This window comes from Rhinoderma darwinii, chromosome 4 (assembly GCF_050947455.1).
Source record: "Rhinoderma darwinii isolate aRhiDar2 chromosome 4, aRhiDar2.hap1, whole genome shotgun sequence".
In the NCBI taxonomy this organism is placed as follows: domain Eukaryota; kingdom Metazoa; phylum Chordata; class Amphibia; order Anura; family Rhinodermatidae; genus Rhinoderma; species Rhinoderma darwinii.
Window position 1 is genome coordinate 311,260,821 of NC_134690.1, and position 26,600 is coordinate 311,287,420.

A 26,600-nucleotide genomic window follows, 5' to 3' on the forward strand; every position below is an offset into this window, starting at 1 on the left:
CTCAACCCAAAAGTGGGGTCTCTTTGGGATACTGCCACCTTCCATGCTCTTTATCCCGAAACGTCACAAAAAACTGTTATACTATGTCTTTGCGGCTGCTAGGAAGGCGATTCTCCAGGTTTGGATAAATAATACACCCCCCACACATCGTATTTTCCTAGAAAAAATATCTTCTCTTTTCCGAATGGATTGGGTGGAAACCTCCCTTCGAAAAGAGCACAAAACGGAGATTTTTTTTAAGTTGTAGGAGAATTTTATACCTCTCTTACCACTTCATATAAAACAAAAACGAATTGCATGCTTTGGCTCCACAACTTGGTATCTGGAACATCAGCTGTCTGGTGTGACACCAATCATGATATGATTCCTTAAAGGGAATGTGTTGCCAGAAAAACATGTTTGTTTTTTTTTAATTAAACATTTAGTGTGTAGGTGATTTAAACATTGTTCACATTTTTTTTATTTTTTTCACGAGTCAGGAAATATTATAAATTGGATTCAAATTTATAGTATTTACCATTTCTGGTCACTAGATGGAGCCATTCCCAAAATTGCAGCATTGCATGTGGTAAAGCAACCACATAGCTTTTCTGCTGCAAAATTGGGTAAAAAGCCCTCGCTCTAGTGAGCTCTCAGCATCCCCCCCTCCTTTATCCTGGCTAGTGCCGGGATAAACGAGGGGTTTGAACGGTCTAACCTCCTACACTGTGTGTCGCCATTTTTTGAGCTAACACACAGTGTAGTAGGTTTACATACAGTAGTAAACGTACACAAACACGAACATACATTGCAATCTCTTATTTGCTCCTGCCGCCGCGGCTCCCTCCGGCCCGTCCGCTCCGTCTGCTGCCGCTAGTCCAAGTGCACAAGTCCGGAAGCCGCGACCGGAAGTAGTAATCTTACTGTCCGGCCGCGACTTCCGGTCCACAGGAAAATGGCGCCGGACGGCGCCAATTTCAAATTGGACTGTGTGGGAACGGCGCATGCGCAGTTCCCACACAGACGGCGTACACAGAAGTGGATGGGACGGGAGCCGTTCGCAGTCCCTATGGGACTGTGGCTGCCGTATTCCATGTCTGTATGTGTCGTTAATCGACACACACAGAAATGGAACAAAAAATGGCAGCCCCCATAGGGAAGAAAAAGTGTAAAAATAAGAAAAAGTAAAACACAAACACACAAATAAATATAAACGTTTTTAATAAAGCACTAACATCTTTAACATATGAAAAAAAAAATTGTGATGACACTGTTCCTTTAAGTATCAGTGTGGAATAGTGGTACCGATGGGGGATACACGTGTCCATCCTCCTCCCCCCCCCCCCCTTCCTCTCTATCCTTCCCTTCCCCCCTTCTTCTTTATGGTTTATTTAGTGTGTTACATGTCCTATGAATATTTACACTTTTTCCCTTTTGTCTTTGAGGTAAAATCTCTAATTCTGTCCTTGTTCCAACTAGGACCCTTTGAAGTAATTTATACAAATTGAAGATTATATTCTATGCAACATAATGATATAAGTGTTCAGAGATGCTATTGCCATGGGACATGTTGAATTTTTGTTCACTTGTCTGTAATGTTTGGAAAAAAAATAAAAATACTTTAACTATTTTGTCCATTAAAAATTATATATTTTCAAAAATTCTAAACTATTATTTGTATTATCATAATGCCCACAGATAAATTGGCTTTCCACCAAAATAGCAAACAAAACTAAAAATTCTCATTATACCCCTAGATGAATACTTTGGGGATGTAGTTCTCTAATTAGTTTCTGGTGAATGCTTCTATGTTCTGGCGCCTGAGGGCTAATTTAAAAAAAAAAAAGGAATTCTGAATTCTATCTCCAGTTTCGTATTCATACCTAAAACAAAACGGTAGGTCAGCATGATCACTACATACCTTGATAATTACTTTGAGGAGTGTACATTCCATAATAGGGTTACTACTCAGGTTTTTTTTATTTTATCTTTGAGCCTATGCAATTGTGGGCCAATACTGTGCAAATTACACCTAAAAATGTGCATGTTGCTCTTTCACTCCTGAGTCCTGTCATATGTTCAAGCAAAAGAGGAAAAGTTGTATGTTCAGGCACCTCAAAGACTTTGCAGATGCAACATGTAGCCCAAAAGTCATTTAATTTAAATCTGTGCTTCAAAAACAAAACGGCACTCTAAGCCCTGTCGTGTGTGCAAACAGCAGTTTATTACCACATGGGGTATTGCTGTGCTCAGGAGACTTTGCTTTACAAATGTTGAGTTTTTTTTCTCCTTTATCTATTGTGAAAATGAACAAATGTGAGCTAAAACTACATTTTATTGGAAAACATTTTGATTTTGATTTTTCCAGGCCTAGCTCCAATAAATTCAGCAAAACACATGTGCGGTAAAAATGCCCCTAGATAAATTCCTTGAGAGGTGTATTTTCCAAAATGGGGTAACTTTTGAGGGGTTTCCACTGTTTTGGTCCCTCCAGGGCAGTGCAAACGCGACATGGCACCGAAAACCAATCCAGCAAAATCCGTGCTCCAAATGGCGCTCCTTCCCTTCTGAGCCCTGCTGTGGGTCCAATCAGCAGTTTATTACCACATATGGGGTATTGCCGTAATCAGGAGACATTGCTTTACAAATGGTGGGGTGCATTTTCTTCGTTATTCCTTGTAAATATTTAAAATTTCGAATTCGTTTTTTTTTTCATTTCATTTTTACAGACGAATTCCAATATATTTAGTGATAAACCGATGTGGTCGAAATGCTCACTATACCCCTAGATAAATTCCTTGAGGTGTAGTTTCTAAAATAGGGTAACTTTTGGGGTGTTTCCCACTGTTTTGGCACCACAAGACCTCTTCAAACCTGTGTTTCAGTCCATTAGCACACTAGGGTCACGTGTGGGATATTTCTAAAAACGGCAGAATCTGGGCAATAAAATATTGAGTTGCATTTCTCGGGTAAAACCTTCTGTGTTACAAAAAAAATGTATTAGAAATGAATTTCGGCAAAAAAAATATTTGTTAATTTCACCTCTACTTTGCTTTAATTCTTGTGAAACGCCTAAAGGGTTAAAACACTGTGAATGCTGCTTCGAATACCTTGAGGGGTGCAGTTTTAAAAATGGGGTGATTTTATGGGGATTTTTTAATATATAAGACCCTCAAAGCCACTTCAGAACTGAACTGGTCCCTGAAAAAATGGCCTTTTGAAATTTTCTTTAAAATATGAGAAATTGCTGCTAAAATTCTAAGCCTTGTAATATCCTAGAAAAATAAGAGCGTTCAAAAAACGCTGTAGACATATGGGGATTTTAACTAGTAACTATTTTGTGTGGTATTACTATCTGTTTTACAAGCAGATACATTTAAATTTAGAAAATTGCTAATTTTCGCAAAATGTTGGTGTTTTTCAAAAATAAATACCGAATTTATCGACCAATTTTTTTCACTAACCTAAAGTACAACATGTCACGAGAAAACAATCTCCGAATCGCTTGGATAGGTAAAAGCATTCCAACGTTATTACCACATAAAGTAACACATGTCAGATTTGAAAAAATCGGCTGTGTCCTGAAGGCCAAAACAGGCTGGGTCCTGAAGGGGTTAATGGATCAGTACGATTTTATGGGACACCACATTAATAAGAGGATGAAATATTCACAGACACACCCCAACAGGTTTCATAATATGGCGTATTTAGGGGTGTCTGGGCTAAATTGCAGATTTACTGTGGTAGCCTCACTAATTGTATCAGTTATAAGACCCCATCAGGTTTCTAACTTATTTTGTGGATATTTTGCATTTATTTAATGAAAGTTAAGTTTTATTATATTACTATTATGTAGTGTGGGAACTGGGCATCATTTGACATTGAGGCAATCAGTTGTGAATAATTCCCCAAACTGTTGCCTCACAGTTGGAAGTATACAATTGTCTAAAATATCTTTGTGTGATGTAGCATTAACATTACACCTTCACTTGAAATAAGTGGCCTAGCCCAAACCCCGAATAACCGCCTTAGACCATATATTCCACTACAGTGTCCAGCAGCGACTGTCTTTACACCACTCCAGCTGACGCTTGGCATTGTGCATGGTGATCTAAGGCTTGTGTGCAACTGCTTGAAGGGGTTGTCCATGATTAGAAAAACATGACTCCATTCATCTAGAAACAGCACCACATCTGTCCAGTTCTTGTGCTAATGTCACTTCCCGAGACAGTTGGTAACTTTGTAGCGAGTGATGCAATAGAGAGGTGCATTTAATGCGCTTCAGCATTTGGCAGCCTCGCACTGTGAGTTTGTGGGGTTTACTGCTTTGTCACTGAACTGTTACTCCTAGACGCTTCCAGTTCACAATAATAGCGCTTACAGTTGACCTGGGCAAATATAGCAGATTTTCATTAACTAGCTTGTGCAGGGCTGTCCTTTAGGCAGGGCGAGTGGGGCACCCTATGCTTATTGACGCTGCCATCATCACTACGTGTACCTCCGGGCGCATCGCTGGCTCCTGGTGCTGTTCAGAATCGGTACCATGTATTTGCGTCGCAAATAATGTCCTGGAGCTGAATGACATCCGGAGCCAGTGCTGCACCCGAAGGTGAAGACCCGATTCTGAAGCGGGACTGGGTTAGTAAATTTACGGTCTGCTGGTGGCCCTGTTTAAGTTGTCACTTGTGATACGGTCTGCTGGGGCGCTGTATCTAATCCTATCACGTGTGATACTGTCTGCTGGGGCGCTGTATCTAATCCTATCACGTGTGATACTGTCTGCTGGGGCGCTGTATCGAAGCCTATCATGCGTGATACTCTGCTGGGGTCCTGTATCGGAGCCTGTCACGTGTGCTACTGTCAGCTGGGGCCCTCAGGAGGAGAGAACATTCTACACCTTTGCGGATCACAAGACTCTGACAGGAAGTGTCGTGATGTGATTACTTATTGTTGTGTGTGTCATTGTACTTGTATATGTATCTTATTGTAGTGGGTTTTTTTCGTGTTTAATAAGCCCAATGTACTGTTTTTTCTTCTATCAACAGTTCCTTGAATCAATGTACCTGAAGTATGACAGGCAGGCAGCAGACAATGGTGTATATATTGTTGGCAGCAGTGGCTTCGACTCCATTCCAGCTGATCTAGGGGTTTTATATACCAGAAACCGCATACAAGGTAAGGAGGAGTTAGATATTTGGTTTCATTAATTAACTTCTGACTGCTTTTTTATTTATTTTTTTGTATTTGGAAATAAAGGCTCAATTGTTTCACTTCTCACATATTAGAGAGACCTGTCCCTGAGATCATTCTACCCTATTTGAGGGCAGCATGAGCTAGTGACAGGGCCGTGCAGCATAGGATCAGATTTAAAGGTGTTTTCCAGGGACACAACATTTTTGGAGTAATACTCCATCTAAATATTGAATTAACTTTTTAATATACAGTCTGTATTACATCGTTAAGCTTATCTTCCTATTGACACTACCTTTGCCTGGCCGGAAGTTTTGCTTTTCATGAAAGTGTCTTTTTTTTTTTTTTTTTTTTTATTAACACCGCCTAGTGCACGAGCAATAGTACGCACGCAGTCCTGTGTCGATACCTCACTTATACACGTCACGCCAGAGGGATGTTCTTATTCCGCCACCCTATCTGTCTATTCCCCGTCCCCACTAGTCCTCCCTACCCCTTGAGTTTCTTATCCCGCCCATCCGCTTTCCCTGTGTGCGGTCACAAAATCATGTGACCACACCTCAGCTGCATATCTTTAGATTCCGCAGGACTTCTGCCATATACCCAGGTTTGAGGCATCCTAAAGGTCCACACCGTCCTCAATGCCCATCCCGTTCATTCTTGCTTACGACTCAATGCCCGCGTGCTGCCCGCCCCGATGGTATCTAACATGATGAGGGGGAATTACATATATTCATGGATCATGGGGGTTATAAAATACAGTGATTATGTGGTATACTTATGGTATCTACAGTGATGATGGGGATTACATATATTCGGGGATGATGGGGGTTTTAACCCCCCTTTTACCTGTTTTGGCCTTGTGGACACAGCCGATTTTTGCAAATCTGACGTTACTTTATATGGTAATAACTCCGGAATGATTTTGCCTATCCAAGCGATTCTGAGATTGTTTTCTCGTGACATGTTGTACTTTATGATACTGAAAAAATGTGGTCGTTAAATTCAATATTTATTGGTAAAAAACCCCAAAATGTAGAGAAAATTCGCAAAAATCTGGATTTTTCTTAATTGTAATGTATCTGCTTGTAAAACAGATTGTAATACCACACAAAATATTTACTAGTTAACATTTCCTATATGTCGTTTTTTGAACGTCCTTTTATTTTTCTATGACATCACAAGGCTTAGAACTTTAGCTGCAATTTCTCGCATTTTCAAGAAAATTTCAAAAGGCTATTTTTTCAGGGACCCGTTCAGTACTAAAGTGGCTTTGAGGCCCTTATATATTAGAAAGTCCCCATAAATCACCCCATTTTAAAAACTGCACCTGTCAATGTATTCAAAACAGCATTCAGAAATTATTTTAACCCTTTAGGCATTTCACAGGAAATAAAGCAAAGAGGTGAAATTTACAAATGTAAATTTTTTTTATTTACGAAATTCATTTGTAATACAGTTTTTTCTGTAACACAGAAGTTTTTACGAGAGAAACGCAACTCAATACTTATTGCCCAGATTCTACAGTTTTTAGAAATATCCCACATGTTGCCCTAGTGCAGTAATGGACTGAAGCACCGGCCTCAGAAGCAAAGGAGCACCTGGTGGATTTTGGGGCCTCTATTTTATTAGAATATATTTTAGGCACCATGTCAGGTTTGAAGAGGTCTTGTGGTGCCAAAACCGTGGAAACCCCCCAAAAGTGACCCCATTTTGGAAACTACACCCCTCAAGGAATTTTTCAAGAGGTATAGTTAGCATTTTTAGCCCACAGGTTTTTTTGCTAAATTTATTGGAACTGGTCTGTGAAAATGAAAAATCTACTTTTTTTTCCTGAAAAAACATACGATGTTTCAGTTTTTACAAGGAATAAAGGAGAAAAAGCACCCCAACATTTGTAAAGCAATGTGTCCCAATTATGGCAATACCCCATATGTGGTATTAAACTGCTGTTTGGACCCACGGCAGGGCTCAGAGGGGAACGAGGGCCATTTGGATTTTGGAGCGCAGTTTCCTGGAATGGTTTTCGGTGCCATGTTGTGTTTGCAAAGCCGTGGAGGGACCATAACAGTGGAAACTCCCCAAAGATGACCCCATTTTGGAAACTGCACCCCTTGAATTTTTCTAGGGGTATATATAGTTAGCATTTTGACCCTACACGGTTTTTGCTAAATTTATGGGAATTATGCCGTGAAATTGAAAATCGAAATTTTTTTCTAATAAAATGTCGTTTTAGCTCAGATTTTTTCATTTTTACAATAGATAAAGAAGAAAAAACCACCCAATATTTGTAAAGCAAACTCTTCTAAGCACAGCAATACCCCATATGTGGTAATAAACTGCTGTTTGGACACACGGCGGGGGTTAGAATGGACAGAGTACCATTTGACTTTTGGAGCTCAAGTTTTGCTGGAATGGTTTGCGTTCCCCATGTCACATTTGCAAAGCCACTGAGGGGCCAAAATAGGGCAAACCCGGCAAAAGTGACCCCATTTGGGAAACTATACCCCTCGTGGAATTTATCTAGCGGTATAGTGAGCATTTTGACCCCACAGTTTTTTTGCTGAATTATTGGAATTAGGCAGTGAAAATGAAAATCTACATTCGTTCCACTAAAATGTTGAATTTTTTTCATTTTCACATGGAATAAAGGAGAAAAAGCGCCCCAACAATTGTAAAACAATTTCTCCCGAGTACGGCAATACCCCATGTGTGGCCCTAAACTGCTGTTTGGGCACATGGCAGAGCTCAAAATGGAAGGAGCGCCATTGGGCTTTTAGAGCGCAGATTTTGCTAGACGTGTATGGGCGCCATGTCGCATTTGCAGAGCTCCCTTCGGTACCAGAGTAGAGTGTAAAACCCTGAGAAGTGACCCTATTTTGTAAACTACACCCCTCAAGGCATTTATTATTTGCCTGGACATATAACAGGGTTTAGGAGTGAAAGGCGCATGTGAGGCCTATTTTGGTGATTTTCGCAGCATTAGCCCACAATGGCAGGACTCTGGGGTCAAATAGTAAAACAAACCCCCAAGTAGTGACCCCCATTTTGAAAACTGCACCCCTGAAGGCCATTTATTAAGGGGTGTAGTGATCATTTTGACCACACAGGTTTTTCTTTTCTATTCGAAATGAATACTCAGTGGATAGGTCAAAGTGAAAATTGTCCCGTTCATTTGTTGCGGGACAATTGGTAGATTTCATTGGTACCATTTTGGGGTACATGCGAATTTTTTATTTTTATTTTTTTTTATTTTTTTTGATCACTTTGTATTTCATTTCCTTGGCAAGCAAGGTGACCAAAAACCTGCAATTCTGATGTTTTTTATTTATTATTTATTTTACGGCATTCGCCATAAGCTATGAATGACAATTTTACTTTTTTCTGCGTGGTCGGCACGATTACGGCGATACCAGATGTATATAGTTTCTCTTATGCTTTGCAGCGTCTGCACGATAAAATCGCTTTTGTTTCAAATTTATTTTTTTGTGTCCCTATATTCTGGGAGACATAACTTTTTTTATTTTTCCGTCAAAAAAGCTGCGGGAGGGCTTGTTTTTTGCGGGACGGGCTGCAGTTTTTAATGGTATAATTTTGGGGTACATGCAACTTTTAGATCCCTTTTTTTTTTTATTCTGTTTTGCGAGGGGTAGTGACTAACAAACAGCGATTTCTGGAATAGTTTTTTATTACATTTTTTTTACGGTGTTCACCGAATGGGTAAAATAGTGTGATATTTTTATAGTTTGAGTCGTTCCGGACGCGGGGATACCACGTGTGTACTTTTTTTTTATGTTTTTTTGTTTTTCCTATAATAAAAGACTTCTTATTGAAAAAAGGCTGTTATAGTGTTTTTTTAAACTTATTTTTTTTAACTTTTTTACAACATTTTTATTAACTTGTTTTAACTTTTTTTGTGTCCCACTAGGGAACTTGAAGGCATGAAGCCCTGATCTCTATTCTAATACACTGCACTACCTACATAGTGCAGTATATTAGAGCTGTCAGCTATTCACTGACAGCAAGCCTATTAGGCTTCGCCTCCCGGCTGGGCCTAATAGGCTTCCGTACTAGGAAACGATTGTTAGGCTACGGTTGCCATAGCCACCATCGGAACACCCGCGGGTGCCGATGTTTGTCATTAGCAACCATAGGGTGCGATCTAATCACTTAGATGCAGCTATAGCTGCATCTAAGGGGTTAATCGGCCGGATTGGAGCCTAGCTCCGGTCCTGGCCATTGGAGCACGATGTCAGCTGTGACAAACAGCTGACACCCGCGCCCGTGGCAACCATCGAGGTTGCCGACAGGCTACAAGACACTTCGATGCATCGATCGCGTTGATCGATGCATCGAAGGAGTTGATCAGCCGAATCGGAGCCTAGCTCCGGTCCTGGCCGTTGCAGAGGGGTGTTGGACAGCTGATAACCGGCGGTGATAGCGCTGGCTCGGCTTCTGAGCCAGCGCCATCACATACACCACGTCATGGAGCTGTGATTGGTCAGTCTGCTTTGACTGACCAATCACAGCAATCGCCGGCAGCAGACAGCTGTGATTGGTCCCCTGCCGTCTTACTGTGCCGATCAACTGTCATAAACAGTTGACGGCACAGTTCTGCCACCTTGTCCTTTGACAGGGTGACAGTTTTTTAGCCAGGACGCACCGGTACGTCCCTGTGCCTTCAAGCACTGCAATACAGGACGTACCGGTGCGTCCTGGTGCGGTAAGGGGTTAAAATACATGGATGGTGTGTGCGCGTGTGTGTGTGTGTGTGTGTGTGTGTGTGTGTGTGTGTATATATATATATATATATATATATATATATATATATTACATACATACACAATCTCCATCATCACTGTATTTTATAACCCCCATCATATTCACATATATATATTATATTTCTAGTAATCCCAGTCATCACTGTAGATACCTTTTGGGGGGGGGGGGCAGCGCACGGGCACTGGGGAATAACATGAACGCAAACAAAATGGTGTGGGCATTGAGCCGTAAGCAAAAAATTTATGGCGTGGGCATTGAGGAGGCTGTAGACCAATAGGATGCCTCAAACCCGGGTATATGGCAAAAGTACAGCGGAATCTAAAATTATGCCAGCTAGATGATGTGCGCGCCTGGATGCAAGACCACCCAGATACCGGACGAAGAAAAGGAGTTGCCTGCACTCTAAGAGTATCATAGAAGAAAAGTGGGAATTTAAGAAAAAAGATGAACATATTTCATTGCAAGAAAATAAAGCATTTAAGGTTAAAAAAAAAAAAAAAAAACGCCAGAAAACCCCTTTAAGTAGAAATAATATTTATACATACTAATACTCTAGTTCACGACGAGTGTAATGAGCCATGCTCCCAGTGATGTGTCAGATGGGTGGCTCCCCTCTGCCTACTTAACTGTGATATACACTATATAGACAGAAGTTTCGGGGCATACATCTTAATCATTGAATTCCATGTTTTGTTCAGTCCCATAGCCTCAGGTGTATAAAATCCAGCACATAGCCATGCAGTCTCCTTTACAAATATTTGTGACAGAATGGGTCGTCCTAAAGAGCTCACTGAATTCCAGCGTGGTACTGTAATAAGATGCAACCATTGCAACAAGTCAGTTGCTGAAATTTCTTCCCTAGATATTCCACCATCAACTGTGAGTGGGATTATTGCAAAGCAGGAGCGTTTTAGGAACCACAGCAACATAGCCACAAAGTGGCAAACCATGTAACCATGCTTCAGAGCGGAGTCGTCAAGTGCTGAGGTGCATAATACATAAATGTCGACAACACTCTACTTCAGAGTTCCAAACCTCCTCTGGCATTAACATCTGCACAAAAACTGCCGGGAGATTCATTGCATGGTTTTTCATGTTCAAGCGGCTGCATGCAAGCCTTACATTTACCAATCACAATGCCAAGCGTTTGATTGGGTTGTGTAAAACCACCCCGCCACTGGACTCTGGAAACGTGTTCTGTGGTGTGACAAAACCCGTTTCTATGTCAGTCATTCTGATGTACGAGCCTGGGTTTGGTGAATGCCAGGAGAACGCTACCTGTCTGACTGCATTGTGCCAACTGTGAAGTTTAGTGGAGGAGGGATAATGCTATGGGGTTGTTTCTCAGGGAATGGCCTAGGCCCCTTAGTTTTAGTAAAAGGAAATCTTAATGCTTCCGCACACCGAGACGTTTTGGACAATTGTATGCTTCCAACTTTGTGGCAACAGTTTGGGGGAAGGCCCTTTTCTGTTCCATCATGACTGTGCCCCAGTACACAAAGCAAGGCAAAGCAAGGCATAAAGGCATGGTTGGGTGAGTTTTTGGTTTGGAAGAACTAGACTGGCTGCACAGAGCCCTGACCTCGGGTCCATCAAACGCTTTCAGGATAAAATAGAATGGAGATTGTGAGCCAGACCCTCTCCTCCAACATCAGTTTCTGGCCTCACATATACTGTTCTGGATCAATGGGCAAAAATTCTGACAGACACACTCCAAAATCTTGTAGAAAGTCTTCCCAGAAAAGTGGAAGCTCTTTTAGCTGCAAAGGAGGTGGCAACTCCATATTAATGCCTATGGATTTAGAATGGGATGTCCCAAAATATCTTGTAGGTGGAATGTGTCTGTCCCAATACTTTTGTCCATTTTAGTGTTTTTCTCCCTATTCACGGAAGTACAAGTGTTGGAAAACTCTGCATTTGTCCAAAGTTATGGAGCTTTTGTCCCCATAATTTCACTTCTCGGAACAGGACTGTTCTGGAGATCCTCTACTAGACCACAGCTGAAGCCTGAGCTGGCCATGACTACAGATTATGGCTGTTACCAGACATCGAGGAATTCGTGTGTAGTACTGTTAAACTCTATATTGTCTTACGGAGACCAGTGTCTGCAGGTGGGAGCAAGGGATGTTTGAATGGATGATTCCAAGGGTTTATCGAAAAATAATTTTTCTAATTCTCAGGAACGTTGACCGCTGTAGAAAGTTTTTTGTCTTTCAAGTCTGGACCAGAGGTTAGTTTCAATGTTTTTATTTATTACTTCTAGAAAAAACAATATTACCCTTTCAATAGTAGGTCAGTTTGCATGATAAGTAGTCCTAAAGTGCACCATGGTTTGGTAATGGAAAAGCTAGCACACGTCCGGAAGATGAGCAATAATCACAGATGACAGACTAGCGTCTCCAGTTTGCAAGCGTTCCTTTAATAGTTTTAGTGTGAAATGGATGTGGTTATAGAAACATTCCATTTGTAAATTTGAAGAATCCCTTCTGAGACAAATAATAATATATAGGCCCATTCTGGCCCAAATCTGGGCACCTGCTATGGTAAAAAAAAAAAAAAAGCAAAACTAAAGGGGATCGGGGAAATAAGTAGGAATTGGTATTGCCAGACCACCTAACACATGCGTCTCACCATCCTTCTTCAGTATTTGTATTGAGAGAGTCCATTCCTTTTCAGACTTCAAGACGTTCGTTCCTTCTCTACTCATCCTTTATTGCCACGTTGTTGTCATATTTTTTTCTTGTGTTTTTTAGGGAACTTGTCTTCATGATGGGACCTGGCAGTCTGCCATTCATGGCATTTCAGATCAGGGAAATCTGAAGAGCCTTAGAAAGAAATTAGCACTTAAGCCACTCCCAGTTGTTGGTAAAAAGTTAAAAAGAAGGTAAAAGACTTACTCATTTATCTAAAGCTTATTTGTGCAGAATTGATTTTTCTTTATAAACTGGCCTGTGAGGTATTTCTACGCGGAGCAGTCTCCTGTGTGTTATTGAAGCCTGTTTAATTTCCCAGAGGAATTATAGGAAGGGCTAGAAGAAAAGCAAGAACATTGAGAAAATACTAGTAAAAAACAATTTTTTGGGTATAAAACCAAGCTGTGGTATTGATGCTGCTTTATTACTAAAGCACGAATACGTATAGGACTGGAGAGTAATATTCTTTTACAACTGTAGCATCATGCACCCTTGTTCCAATAGCAAAATCTCTATTCAGAATATGATTGTTTAAGAGCACGGTGACCTTTAACCCCTTGCGTACCTTCGCCGTAATAGTACGTCGCTGGCCGCTTATTCCAGCGTACCTTCGACGTACTATTACGGCGCAGGAATAAACTGTCACTATGTGAAATCACATAGTGACAGAACAGCGGCGGCAGCTGTCATTGACAGCTAACCGTCTCTGCTACCGGCCTGGGGACCAATTAGCAGTCCCCAATGCCGGCGATTGCTGTGATTGGTCAGTCTCTGAAGACTGACCAATCACAGCCGTCTGTGACGTCGTCTGCAGGAGAAAGCTCCTGTCACTTTCTCTGATCTCCTCACTTCTGTGAGATACGTGAGGAGATCAGAGAAAGCGGTGTAAAAAAAACAAACACTATTTTTATTAACCCCTTCCCGAAAATGGGCGTATAGTAACGCCCTGAGGATGAAGCGGGCACAGGAGCTGTGCTCGCTCCATCTTCATCGGATGTCGGCTGTAATTTACAGCCGACATCCCACTGCAACTACAGCGATCACTGTCCTCTCCGATCGCTGTAGTTTAACCCCTTAAATGCCGCTGTCAATAGCGACAGCGGCATTTAAGTGATTGATACAGAGGGAGGGGGCTCCCTCTGCACCCCATTGCCCCCCCCCCCCCCCGCGAAAAATCGCAGGGTTCTGATGGTTGCAATGACAACCAGGAAGCCTAGCAACGGCTTCCTGGTTGCCAGGTACGGGAGCCTATTAGGTCCTGCCCAAGGCAGGACGTAATAGGCTCAACTGTCAGTTGTAAAGTGACAGTTACAATACACTGCACTACATAAGTACATACAGAAGTAGTGCAGTGTATTGTACAGGGGATCGGAAGATCAGATCTTCCAGTCCCCTAGTATGTGTAAAATAAAAAGTGAAAAAAAAGTAAAAAAAAAGTTTTAGATAAATAAATAAATACAAGTTTTCCGTAATAAAAACAATAATCGCCTTGTTTCACTGATCATGCCCTTTATAATTAGAAAAAAAATGAAAAAAAAGACAAAAACTAGACATAATAGGTATCGCCGCGTTCGTATTGGCCTGACCTAAAAAAATATCATATTTATCCCGCACGGTGAACACCGTAAAAAAAATACCACAAAAAACAATGGCAGAATTTCCTTTTTTGGTCACGTTGTTTACAAAAAAATGGAATAAAAAGTGATCAAAAAGTTGCGCGTAGCCAAACATGGTACCAATAAAAACGACAGTGTGTCACGCAAAAAACAAGCCCTCACAAAGCTCCGTCGACAAAAAAATAAAAAAGTTATGGCTCTCAGGAGATGGTGACACTAAAACATTTTATTTAGAAAAAAAGTGGTTTTTTTTTTTGTAAAAGTAGTAAAACATATAAAAATGATATAAATTTGGTATTGCCATAATCGTATCAAACCGCAGAATAAAGTAAACATGTTGTTTATACTGCACAGAGAACGCCGGTAAAAAATTATAAAAAAAATAGTGAAATAATTTCTGTTTTTTGGTCTCCTCACCTCAGAAAAAATGGAATAAAAACTGATCAAATTATCGCATGTACCCCAAAATGATACTAATAAAAACGACAGCTCGTTCCATGAAAATCAAGCACTCACACAGCTCGTCAACGGAAAAATAAAAAGTTCTGACTCTTGGAACGCAATAATGCAAAACGACGGCCCAGACTAATTTATGTGTGCAGCGGTTCTTCACCTAAAACCCCACGTCATCATTTGCAGCCCCCACTGGTAGACCCTGTAAATGCAGCGGAAACGATGACATTTTGGGGTCTGTGCTACATATGGGGTTAATGAAGAAGTCAAAGATTAGGCAATACTGGAGTGCGGATATTTTGTACAACACCACAGACACCCTTTAGAAGTGCGACTCCTGCACCCAATAATCCGGCCTGTGCATGAAGGATTGGTTCAAAGCGTACGTCACTATCCATGGATAATTAATTTTATTATTCATTCTCTCCATTATTACATCATCCTCTTATGACCTATTGCACTCCGCCCAGCTTACATAAACCCTGATGTACTCCACATAGCTTACATATACCCTGATGTACCCGCACATATTACATATACCCTGATGTACTCCGCACAGATTACATATACCCTGATGTACTCCGCACAGATTACATATACCCTGATGTACTACGCACAGTTTACATATACCCTGATACACTCCGCCCAGCAAACATATACCCTGATGAACTCCGCCCAGCTTACATATACCCTGATGTACTCCGCCCAGCTTACATATACCCTGATGTACTCCGCCCAGCTTACATATACCCTGATGTACTCCGCCCAGCTTACATATGCCCTGATGTACTCCGCCCAGTTTACATATACCCTGATGTACTCCGCACAGCTTACATATATCCTGATGTACTCCGCCCAGTTTACATATGCCCTGATGTACTCCGCCCAGCTTACATATACCCTGATGTACTCTGCACAGCTTACATATATCCTGATGTACTCTGCACAGCTTACATATACCCTGATATACTCCGCGCATCTTACATATACCCTGATGTACTCCGCCCAGCTTACATATACCCTGATGTACTCCGCACAGCTTACATATACCCTGATGTACTCCGCACAGCTTACATATACCCTGATACACTCCGCCCAGCTTACATATACCCTGATGTACCCGCACATATTACATATACCCTGATGTACTCTGCCCAGCTTACATATACCCTGATGTACTCCGCACAGCTTACATATACCCTGATGTACTCCGCACAGCTTACATATACCCTGATACACTCCGCCCAGCTTACATATACCCTGATGTACCCGCACATATTACATATACCCTGATGTACTCTGCCCAACTTACATATACCCTGATGTACTCCGCACAGATTACATATGCCCCCACATTATAAACTGAAACACCAGTAAAACACTAAACAAAACTACTACCAAGCAAAATCTGCGCTCCAAAAGCCAAATGGCGCTCCTTCTGGGCCTGGCAGTGTGCCCAAACAGCGGTTTATGACCACATATGGGGTATTACCGTACTCTGGAGAACCGCTTAACAATTTATGGGGTGTGTCTCCAGTGGTACAAGCTGGGCCCAACGCATTGGGCACTGAAATAGCATATATGTGGAAAATGTCAATTTTCAATCTGCAACATCCACTGTGCACTAATTTCTGCAAAACCTTTGGGGGTCAAAATGCTCACTACACTTCTAGATGAATTCCTTGAGGGGTGTAGTTTCCTAAATGGGATCACTTCTCGGGAGTTTTCACTGTACTGGTACCTCAGCGCAATGCAACATGGCGTCAAAAACAAATTTTGTAAAATCTCCACTCCAAAAATGAAATTGCACTTTTTCCGTTTAGACCCTTGCCGTATGTCCAAATAGCCGTTTACAACCACATATGGGGTATTTCCGTAATCAGGAGAAATTGTGTAACACATTTTGGGGTGTCTTTTCTCCTGTATTCCTTGTGGAAATGAAAAATTCTGAGCTAAAGCTACTGGTTATTGGAAAAAAAAAATGTTTTCATTTTCACGGACCAATTCTAATAAAATCTATAAAACACCTGAGGGCTCAAAATGCTCACTACACCTCTAATTTAATTCTTTCAGGGGTATAGTTTCCAAATTGGGATCACATCTGGGGAATTTCTACTGTACTGGTACTTCAGGGACTCTGCAAATGCGACATGGCCCCCAGAAACCAATTCAGCAAAATCTGAGCTGCAAAATCCAAATGGTGCTCCGTCCCTTCTGAGCCCTGCCATGGGTCCAAACAGCAGTTTATTACCACATAATGGGGTATTTCCGTAATCAGGAGAAATTGCTTTACAAATGTTGAGGTGCTTTTTCTCCTTTATTCCTTATAAAAATTAGAAAATTCTGTGTTTTTTCCAAAAAAAAGTCTCTTTTCATCTTCACAGACTAATTCCAATAAATTCAGCAAAAAACCTGTGGGGTCAAAATGATAACTATACCACTAGAAAAATTCCTTGAGGGGTATAGTTTCCAAAATGGGGTCACTTTTGGGGGGATTCCACTGTTTAGGTCCCTCCAGGGCGTTGCAAAAGTAACACGGCACTGAAAACCATTCCAGTAAAATCAGAGCTCCAAAATCCAAATGGGGGTCCTTCCCTTCTGAGCCCTGCTGTGGGTCCAAACAGCAGTTTATTACCACATATGGGGTATTTCCGTAATCGCGAGAAATTGCTTTACAAATGTTGGGGTGCTTTCTCTCCTTTATTTCTTGCAAAAATTAGAAATTTTTACGTTTTTCCAGAAAAAAAGTAGATTTTCATTTTCACAGACTAACTCCAGAAAATATAGCAAAATACCTGTGGGGTCAAAATGCTAACTATACCCCTAGATAAATTCCCTGAGGGGTGTAGTTTAAAAAATGGGGGTCACTTTTGGGGGTTTCCACTGTTTTGGCACCACAAGACCTCTTCAAACCTGACATGGTGCCTAAAATATATTCTGAAAAAAGGAGGCCCCAAAATCCAAGAGGTGCTCCTTTGCTTCTGAGGCCTGTGTTTCAGTCCATTAGCGCACTAGGGCCACATGTGGGATATTTCTAAAAACTGCAGAATCTGGGCAATAAATATTGAGTTGCGTTTCTCAGGTAAAACCTTCTGTGGTACAGAAGAAAATGTATTACATATGAATTTTGTAAAAAAAAATGAAATTTGAAAATTTCAGCTCTACATTCCTTCAATTCCTGTAAAACGCCTAAAGGGTTGAAACACTTTCTGAATGCTGTTTTGGATACTTTGAGGGGTGCCGTTTTCAAAATGGGGTGTTTTATGGGGGTTTCTAATATATAGGGCACTCAAAACCACTTCAGAACTGAACTCATCCTAGAAAAAATCGCTTTTTGAAATTTTCTTAAAAATATGAGAAATTGCTGCTAAAGTTCTAAGCCTTGTGAGGTCATAGAAAAATAAAAGGATGTTCAAAAAACGATGCAAACATAAAGTAGACATATGGGAGATGTTAATTGGTAACTATTTTGTGTGGTATTACCATCTGTTTTACAAGCAGATGCATTTAAAATTGGAAAAATCATAATTTCTTCATATTTTCGCTAAATGTTGGTGTTTTTCACAAATAAGCAATGAATTTATCGAACAAATTTTTGCACTAAAGTAAAGTACAATATGTCACGAGAAAACAATCTCAGAATCAATTGGATAGGTAAAAGCATTCCGGAGTTATTACCACATAAAGTGATACATTCAGATTTGAAAAAATGGGTCTGGTCCTCAAGGCCAAAATGAGCTGGGTACTCAAGGGGTTAATATATCAATATAAATATGATTTTCATGTTTTGTAAGTAGCATAACTTTATCTAGAGTAAGTATGGTAAAAACTAATGACGTGTGACGGTTAAAGGGGTTGTCCACTACTGGACAACTGATGATCTATCCACCGGACAGGTCAGCATTATATGATTGGGGGAGGTCCGATCAGCTGGTTCGGCTACCTCCGGGCACCAGACGTCCATTCCGGAAGCATATGGCACTGATCACGGAATAGGAGCTCTGCAACGGAAAAGGAAACCAACACCAGCTTCAGTTTCAGTCACCATTGATATCAATGGTGAGGGAAACATTGCTAATGGTTTCCGTTCATCACCATTCTGACAGGTTTCCGTTTTAACGACGGAATCAATAGTGGAGTCGACTGCTGGAATGGCGACGAACGGAACCCGACGGAAAACTCAGACGGAACCCCGGAACTGAAAGCGAACGCTGATGTGAACAGGCCCTAACTTCAGACTTGTCAAGAAGAAAAGCGTTGCATGGAACATCATTCTTTTTGTCATCCTGACATTGTAAATCGATGTCGATGGGCGCCAGTGGTATCCATCATATATTGGATTCTACAGAGCGTCGTGGCTTCCTTTATGAACTGAAGCCACAACGTGAGTCTGTACATCGCCTCAAGAGGTTATCCAGTGGTCAGATGTAAATGCCCTGGTAATTCTTGGGGTAAGGAGTTGTGTACAACAGACATCCCCTTTAACTGAATCTAAGCTGTGCAAGCAAATCTACTGTTCACATGGTTTTTGTTGCATAATCCGTTTACAGAGCACAATAATCTATTCATATGAAAAGACGTGGACAGTGGAACTATTTCAGATATGATAAAGTTCACAGGAGGGGTTTTACACAATTGGTATTTTGCAAGTACTTTACTGAAAAATAGTTTTATAACCGTACACAAAATAATTGGTAAACAAAGTATTTACCCATCAGATTTATGAAAAATTACTCAGCAGTTATTCTTTGATACTGAAAAAAAATAGGATACCGCTGTTTCCGAAAAATTCCCTCTTTACATTCTGTTGAGGAACCACTATTTTGAGCATGTTAGGAATGTATTAATAGTTTGAAAAGACGGAATACAATAAGTTTGGACTGTTGTAATGCCCCGGAACACTGCTCTCAAGCCTGTAGCTTTCCATTTGCTGTGAAACTACAACTCCCATCATGTCCTGACAGCCGCAGGCTGGAGAACCACAGGTTGGAGATGACGTGGCTCTTTCCCTGGTGAGCAGATTATAGTTGATCCTATTTATAAAGCTTGTGCACCTGTCTTGGTCGGTATGGAGGTCTTAGGCCCTGTTCACATTTGATGTTTATATGAACATGGTACTGCGCTAGTACAATTTAGTATTGACGTTGCATATCTTGATTACTACATCTGAGTTACACTTGTTTTCCTTTTGCAGGGGTGCAGTATTTTACAGTAATGAGGTACAGCAGTATGCCATTCCTTTTATGGGGTCAGATGCTTCTGTCGTTAAGAGGACCCAACGTTATCTCTATGAGAATCTGCAAGAGACCCCTGTAAGTTCCTTTCTGTCACTGTTTTCTGTATTCATACAAAAGGTTGGACAAATTATCCAAACGGTTAATTTTTTTAATACGTTTTAGTTGTTGGGGCTAGTGCAAACACAGGTTTTGTTTTCCACCTCTCAAGGCTAGGGCTCCACGGCGAGTGAGTGCATGCAGGGCTATTCTTTTCGTCCAAACGATGTTCACCACAACCGAAACCAAGGGACCGCTTAATTAGTAAATGGGGTCTGTCAGTCGATGGTGGTATCAGTCATACAACAAGTCCTGCGTTGTCGTTTCCGTTATAAATGAATACCCAGACGCAGATGTAAATAAAGCCTAACTCAATTGAAAGTTCTTATTACCGGTTTACTAAGGCCCCATGCACACGACCGTGCCCGCAATCACAGCCCGCGATTGCGGGCACGGCCGGCCGCTGACTGACAGCCGCATTTTCGGGCCGTGCTCCCATACAAAGTATGGGAGCACGGCCCGCAAAATGCGAATGAACGGACATGTTCCATAATTCCCGGAACATTTCCACGGCACTGACACCCTTCCGTAGTGCTACGGAAAAGTGTCCGTGTTCAATGAAAGTGAATGGCTTCGTTTTTGCGGACCGCAATTACGGAGGTTTTTTACGGTCGTGTGCATGGGGCCTTAGGCCTTATGCACACGGCCGTGTTCATTCCATAATATACGGACTGCATGTCGGCTACATTTCCCAGACTGAACACCGTTCAGGGGGCCGGGTTCCTAGCATCATAGTTACATATGACGCTAGGTGTCCCTGCTTCCCCGCGGGAATACTGTCCTTTACTGAAACATGTTTTCAGTACGGGACAGTAGTCCTGCGGGAAGGCAGTGACTCACCGCATCATAGGTAACTAGAACGCTAGGAACTCGGCCCCCTGAACGGTGTTCAATCCGGCAAATGCGGCCGACATGTGGTCCATATATCACGTACCGAACACGGACGTGTGCATGAGGCCTTGATAAAAAAAACTTAATAGGATTTATTAGAAAACAAACCCTAATCGGTAAGGTGCCTTTAGCAAATTTCTAGGCACGTTGGCTAACTTTACAATATTTTGCGCACTTGCATTTTGTTCATTTAGGCGGGATTCACACGACAGGGATTCCCGGCCAGGTGCCGGCCGTTCATAAATCGGCCGGCACCCGGCTGCATTAGGAATAATAGACCCCTAATGGGGCTATTCACACGACCGATTTTTTGACGGCCGGGAAAACCCGTCAAAAAATAGGACATGCTCTATTTTCAGCCGGGTGCCCGGCCGCCCGGCTCCCATAGAAGTCTATGGGGCCGGGTAATACACGGCCATCACCGGAATGTGTCCCGAGTGATGGCCGGGTCTACCGTCGCTCGCGCACTCTCTCTCCTCCTCCTCCTCACAGTGCAGAGTGCATGTGAGGAGGAGGATCTTTTATTGCTCGCTGTAGGAGTCGGAATCCCCAATCCCCGGCTGGGGATTCCGCTACAGGAGAAGTGCGTGACTACACTGTCCATATATGGACACAGCGAAGTCACGCACTTCTGCAGCGGAATCCCCGACTCTATGGCCGGGGATTCCGCTACAGGAGGAGTGAGTGACTACACTGTCCATATATGGACACAGTGACGTCCCTCACTTCTGAAGCGGAATTCCCGACCTGTGGCAGGGAATTCCGGAGAAGTCAGTGACTACACTGTCCATATATGGACATTGAAGTCAGTGACTTCTCCTGGAAAGGGGGGGGGATGGGTGCAACCTACAGGGGACTGTGTGGCATCACCTACAGCGGGCAGGGTGGGTGGCATCACCTACAGGGGGCAGGGTGGGTGGCATCGCCTACAGGGGGCAGGGTGGCTGGCATCGCCTACAGGGGGCAGGGTGGGTGGCATCGCCTACAGGGGGCAGGGTGGCATCGCCTGCAGGGGGCTGTGTGGCATCGCCTGCAGGGGGCAGGGTGGGTGGCATCGCCTACAGGGGGCAGGGTGGGTGGCATTGCCTACAGGGGGCAGGGTGGGTGGCATCGCCTACAGGGGGCAGGGTGGGTGGCATCGCCTACAGGGGGCAGGGTGGCATCGCCTACAGGGGGCTGTGTGGCATCGCCTGCAGGGGGCTGTGTGGCATCGCCTGCAGGGGGCTGTGTGGCATCGCCTGCAGGGGGCTGTGTGGCATCGCCTGCAGGGGGCTGTGTGGCATCGCCTGCAGGGGGCTGTGTGGCATCGCCTGCAGGGGGCTGTGTGGCATCGCCTGCAGGGGGCTGTGTGGCATCGCCTGCAGGGGGCTGTGTGGCATTACCTACCAGGGGGGCTGTGGCATTATCTACAAAGGGCTGTGTGTGGCAACAAATTTTAAATGAAATTCATCCGATTTTAAAACGGACAGGGAAAAAAACTGATTCAAATCGGCCGGTAAAAACGGCAACTCGGCCCGGAACGGATGCAAAACGGAAGCAAAGCGGTCGGGAAAAACGGCCGATTTTCCCGGCCGACACTCGGACCCTGTCGTGTGAATGAGGCCTTAAAGTCTTCACTTTTACAGGCTCCTTGTTACCAGGGTACAATGAATGTATTCTGTTGTACTAGTAGATAGATATTTATGTTTCTAATAATATTGCAGCAATGAATGTCAATTTGATGGAAATGTAAATTGGCCGAATATTGCTTATATCGGACAATGAACCATTCTGTTTTCCTTTTTTTCTAATAGGTGCAATACGCTGCATATGCAGCAGTGGGCGGTATCAAAGCTGTTATCCAACTGATGTTTGCAGGATTTCTCTTTCTGCTCTTCACCAAATTTAGCTTTGGTCGTGAACTTCTCATAAAAGTAAGAATGGTTTTAGTGTTTCCTTAATTGTTGATTAACTATTACCATGCCTTTTACGGGATTAAAAAAAATGTGTTGGTGGACTGTTTTTTTTAGAATGGTAATATTGATCTTTTAGTCACCCATCGCGCCTCTAAACTTTTCCTTTGGGACCTTACACAGGATAAATAGAATTGGAGCCATACTTCCAGTTTTCTGTATTTACTCTATCCATTTAGTACAGCATACCTCCTAACTTTTCAGTTTCGTAAAGCGTGACAATGGAAGCGACGTGCGTAGCAAATTTTTCCCCTGTTAGGCCACGCCTCTAGCCCCGCCTACACGGTACAATGCTTCCATAGAACCACCTACACAGTATAATGCTTCTATAGCTGACCCTCCACACCGTATAATGCCCCCATATTTGCACCAGTATAACACCCCGATATATACTGTGTGGGACGCACTAGTGCCCCATAGTACCTCCCATACAGTATAATGCCCCATAGCTGCCCCCACACAATATAATGCCCCATATTTGCACCAGTACAGTATAATGCCCACACGGATACCCCCATACAGTATAGGGCTCCATAGCTGCCCCCATACAGTAGAATACTCCCATAGCTGCAATGAATCACTAGCCTCATCGGTCATGTGGCGTTCATTGCAGCATCACCGCTGAGGCCAGCGATTGCCTGTAGTGGCACGTGGCCAATTAAGGATCTGAAACATCATATATTACAAATTAAAGGGGTTTTTCCACAAACACATGTATCCCTAATCCACAGGATAAGGGGTTAAATGTGATCGCTGGGGGTCCAGACACTGGGGCCCCTAGCGATGAGGAAAACAGGGGACCAAAAGTCCCCCGAAGTGCTACATAAGAATGGAGAGCTGGTGCTCATGCTCAGCCAGCGCTTCATTAATGGTCGAGCATGCGCACTGGTGCTCCACTCTTATGGAGCATTTCGAGGGACTTTCGATTCCCCGTTCTCATCGCTGTGAGAAACCCCCTTTAACTCCATATGGGGCATGATCCACTTGGGCCTTTTTAGCTTTAAAGAGGCTCTGTCACCAGATTTTGCAACCCCTATCTGCTATTGCAGCAGATCGGCGCTGCAATGTAGATTACAGTAACGTTTTTATTTTTAAAAAACGAGCATTTTTGGCCAAGTTATGACCATTTTTGTATTTATGCAAATGAGGCTTGCAAAAGTACAACTGGGCGTGTTTACAGTAAAAGTACAACTGGGCGTGTATTATGTGTGTACATTGGGGCATGTTTACTTCTTTTACTAGCTGGGCGTTAGGAATGGGAGTGTATGATGCTGACGAATCAGCATCATCCACTTCTGTTCGTTAACGCCCAGCTTCTGGCAGTGCAGACACACAGCGTGTTCTCGAGAGATCACGCTGTGACGTCACTCACTTCCTGCCCCAGGTCCTGCATCGTGTCGGCCACATCGGCACCAGAGGCTACAGTTGATTCTGCAGCAGCATCAGCGTTTGCAGGTAAGTAGCTACATCGACTTACCTGCAAACGCCGATGCTGCTGCAGAATCAAATGTAGCCTCTGGTGCCGATGTGTCCTCGCTCGTCCGACACGATGCAGGACCTGGGGCAGGAAGTGAGTGACGACACAGCGTGATCTCTCGAGAACACGCTGTGTCTGCACTGCCAGAAGCTGGGCGTTCTGAAGAGAAGTGCATGATACTTCTCGTCAGAACGCCCAGCTAGTAAAAGTAGTAAACACGCCCAGATGTAACACACATAATACACGCCCAGTTGGACTTTAGCAAGCCTCATTTGCATAAATACAAAAATGGTCATAACTTGGGCAAAAATGCTCGTTTTTTAAAAATAAAAACTTTACTCTTATCTCCATTGCAGCGCCGATCTGCTGCAATAGCAGATAGGGGTTGCAAAATCTGGTGACAGAGCCTCTTTAAGAAGCCAGTGCCTGAAAAAACGTTCTTAAATCATAAAATAAATGTCATTCATTTTATGATTTTAGACACGCTAGTGTCTCCAGGCGCTCGGTGCTTTTTTTTTTTTTTTCCCAACTCCAATTGTCACTCCTTTTCTCTACTCACAGTAGTCGGTCTGTTTTTTGGTGACCGGTAGCTCGGTGCCGTGGTGCCTGTTGAGCGCATGTCCCGCTCCCTCACTTCGGGCACACAACGCTGTTGCGCCGGGCGACGTACTCCCGCTGGGCGCAGGCAGCTGACTAGTCACGGTCTGACCAGTCACACCGTGACTTGTGAGCTGCCTGCAGTGAGTAAGGTCAATGTAAGCGAATTCAATTTGCTTTACATTCTAGCTTTTCTGCTGCCTGAGGTGAAAATTGAAATGGCGCCCCCCCCCCTGGCTGTTCTACATCACCAGCATCCTCCTCAAACTCATTCGGATGCGCCATTGCCTTATACTTCCCTGACATGCGCGGTGCAGCAATGAAGCCGGGCAAAAAACCGCTTCGCTGCACAGTGCGTGCCCATGCAATGGCGCATCCGGGAAAGTTGGAGGAGACTGGTAGTGATGTAGAACAGCCAGGGAGATGTCAATCAAGCATAGAAAGGTGGGTTTGGAGTCCGGACTGTGTGACTCTTCAGGATAGCGGCACTGACCCATGACCCTTTATAGAGTAATTAGCAAATGGCATGCGCTGGTTTAATCAGTTGATTTTATATATTTTGCTGCATCATACAGCGGAATGTTTGTAAATATTGTCAGGTCATGTATTACTGCATGGTGGAGGTTCAAGGAGTTAACCCGTTAGTGACCGCCAATACGCCTTTTTCACAGCGGCCACTAATGAGCTTTATTGTGATGCATACGCCATTTCACGGCGCTGCATTATAATAAATAAACTGAGCAGGGAACCGTTAAATCTCTTTGCTCTCACCTACCAGAGGTAGCTGAGGGCTGGGGGCAGACTTTTGTATTGCAGTGTATTACTGCCTGCCTGCCATGCCTCTGCCATGACCCAGCAGGCATTCACTACAGGCAGACCTGGGGGCCTTTATTACGCCACCGGCCGCCATCGGAGACAGACACTTGGCGATCTGATCGGGTGTCAGTGGGATGAGAGGGCGCTCCCTCCCTCTCTCCAAAACCACTCAGATGCCATTGTCCGCCGCATCTGAGGGGTTAAACGGGTGAGATCGATACGGAGAGTTGGAGGAAGCGCCCTCTCATCCCACTGACACCCGGCGATCAGATCGCCAAGTGTCTGTCTCCGATGGCGGCTGGTGGCGTAATAAAGGCCCCCAGGTCTGCCTGTAGTGAATGCCTGCTGGGTCATGCCAGAGGCATGGCCTAGCAGATGCCTGTCCGTTTTAAACGGACAGGCAGTAATACACTGCAATACAAAAGTATTGCAGTGTATTGTAAAAGTGATCGGATGATTGCATATTGAAGTCCCCTAGTGGGACTAGTGAAAAAAAGGTTTAATAAAAAAAAGTGACAAAAATATAAAACCCACTTTTTCCCCTTACGAAATGCTTTACTGTTAAAAAAACAAAATAAAGCAAAAAAGTTACACATATATTCTATCGCCGCATCTGGAACGACCCCGACTATAAAGCTACTACATTATTTAACCCGCAAGGTGAACAACGTAGAAAATAAAATAGGACAATGGAAAAATTGCTTTTTTTTCTGTGAATACTGCCTTATAAAATATGTGATAAGTGATCAAAAAGTCGCATCTACTCCAAAATGGTACCAATAAAAACTAAAAGTCGTCCCGCAAAAAACAGGCCCTCCTAC

The 26,600-nt window shown here is 43.1% G+C and overlaps 1 protein-coding gene across 1 annotated transcript in view; it reads left to right on the forward strand.

The window, feature by feature from the left end:
• SCCPDH (saccharopine dehydrogenase (putative)) overlaps positions 1-26,600 on the forward strand; it is a 74,756-nt gene that overhangs the window by 26,641 nt on the left and 21,515 nt on the right. Inside the window, exons 4-8 of the mRNA XM_075862727.1 lie at positions 5,025-5,154; positions 12,132-12,181; positions 12,705-12,835; positions 19,908-20,025; positions 22,731-22,850. Coding sequence (XP_075718842.1) covers positions 5,025-5,154; positions 12,132-12,181; positions 12,705-12,835; positions 19,908-20,025; positions 22,731-22,850 — 549 coding nt within the window. The remainder of the gene's footprint in view (positions 1-5,024; positions 5,155-12,131; positions 12,182-12,704; positions 12,836-19,907; positions 20,026-22,730; positions 22,851-26,600) is intronic.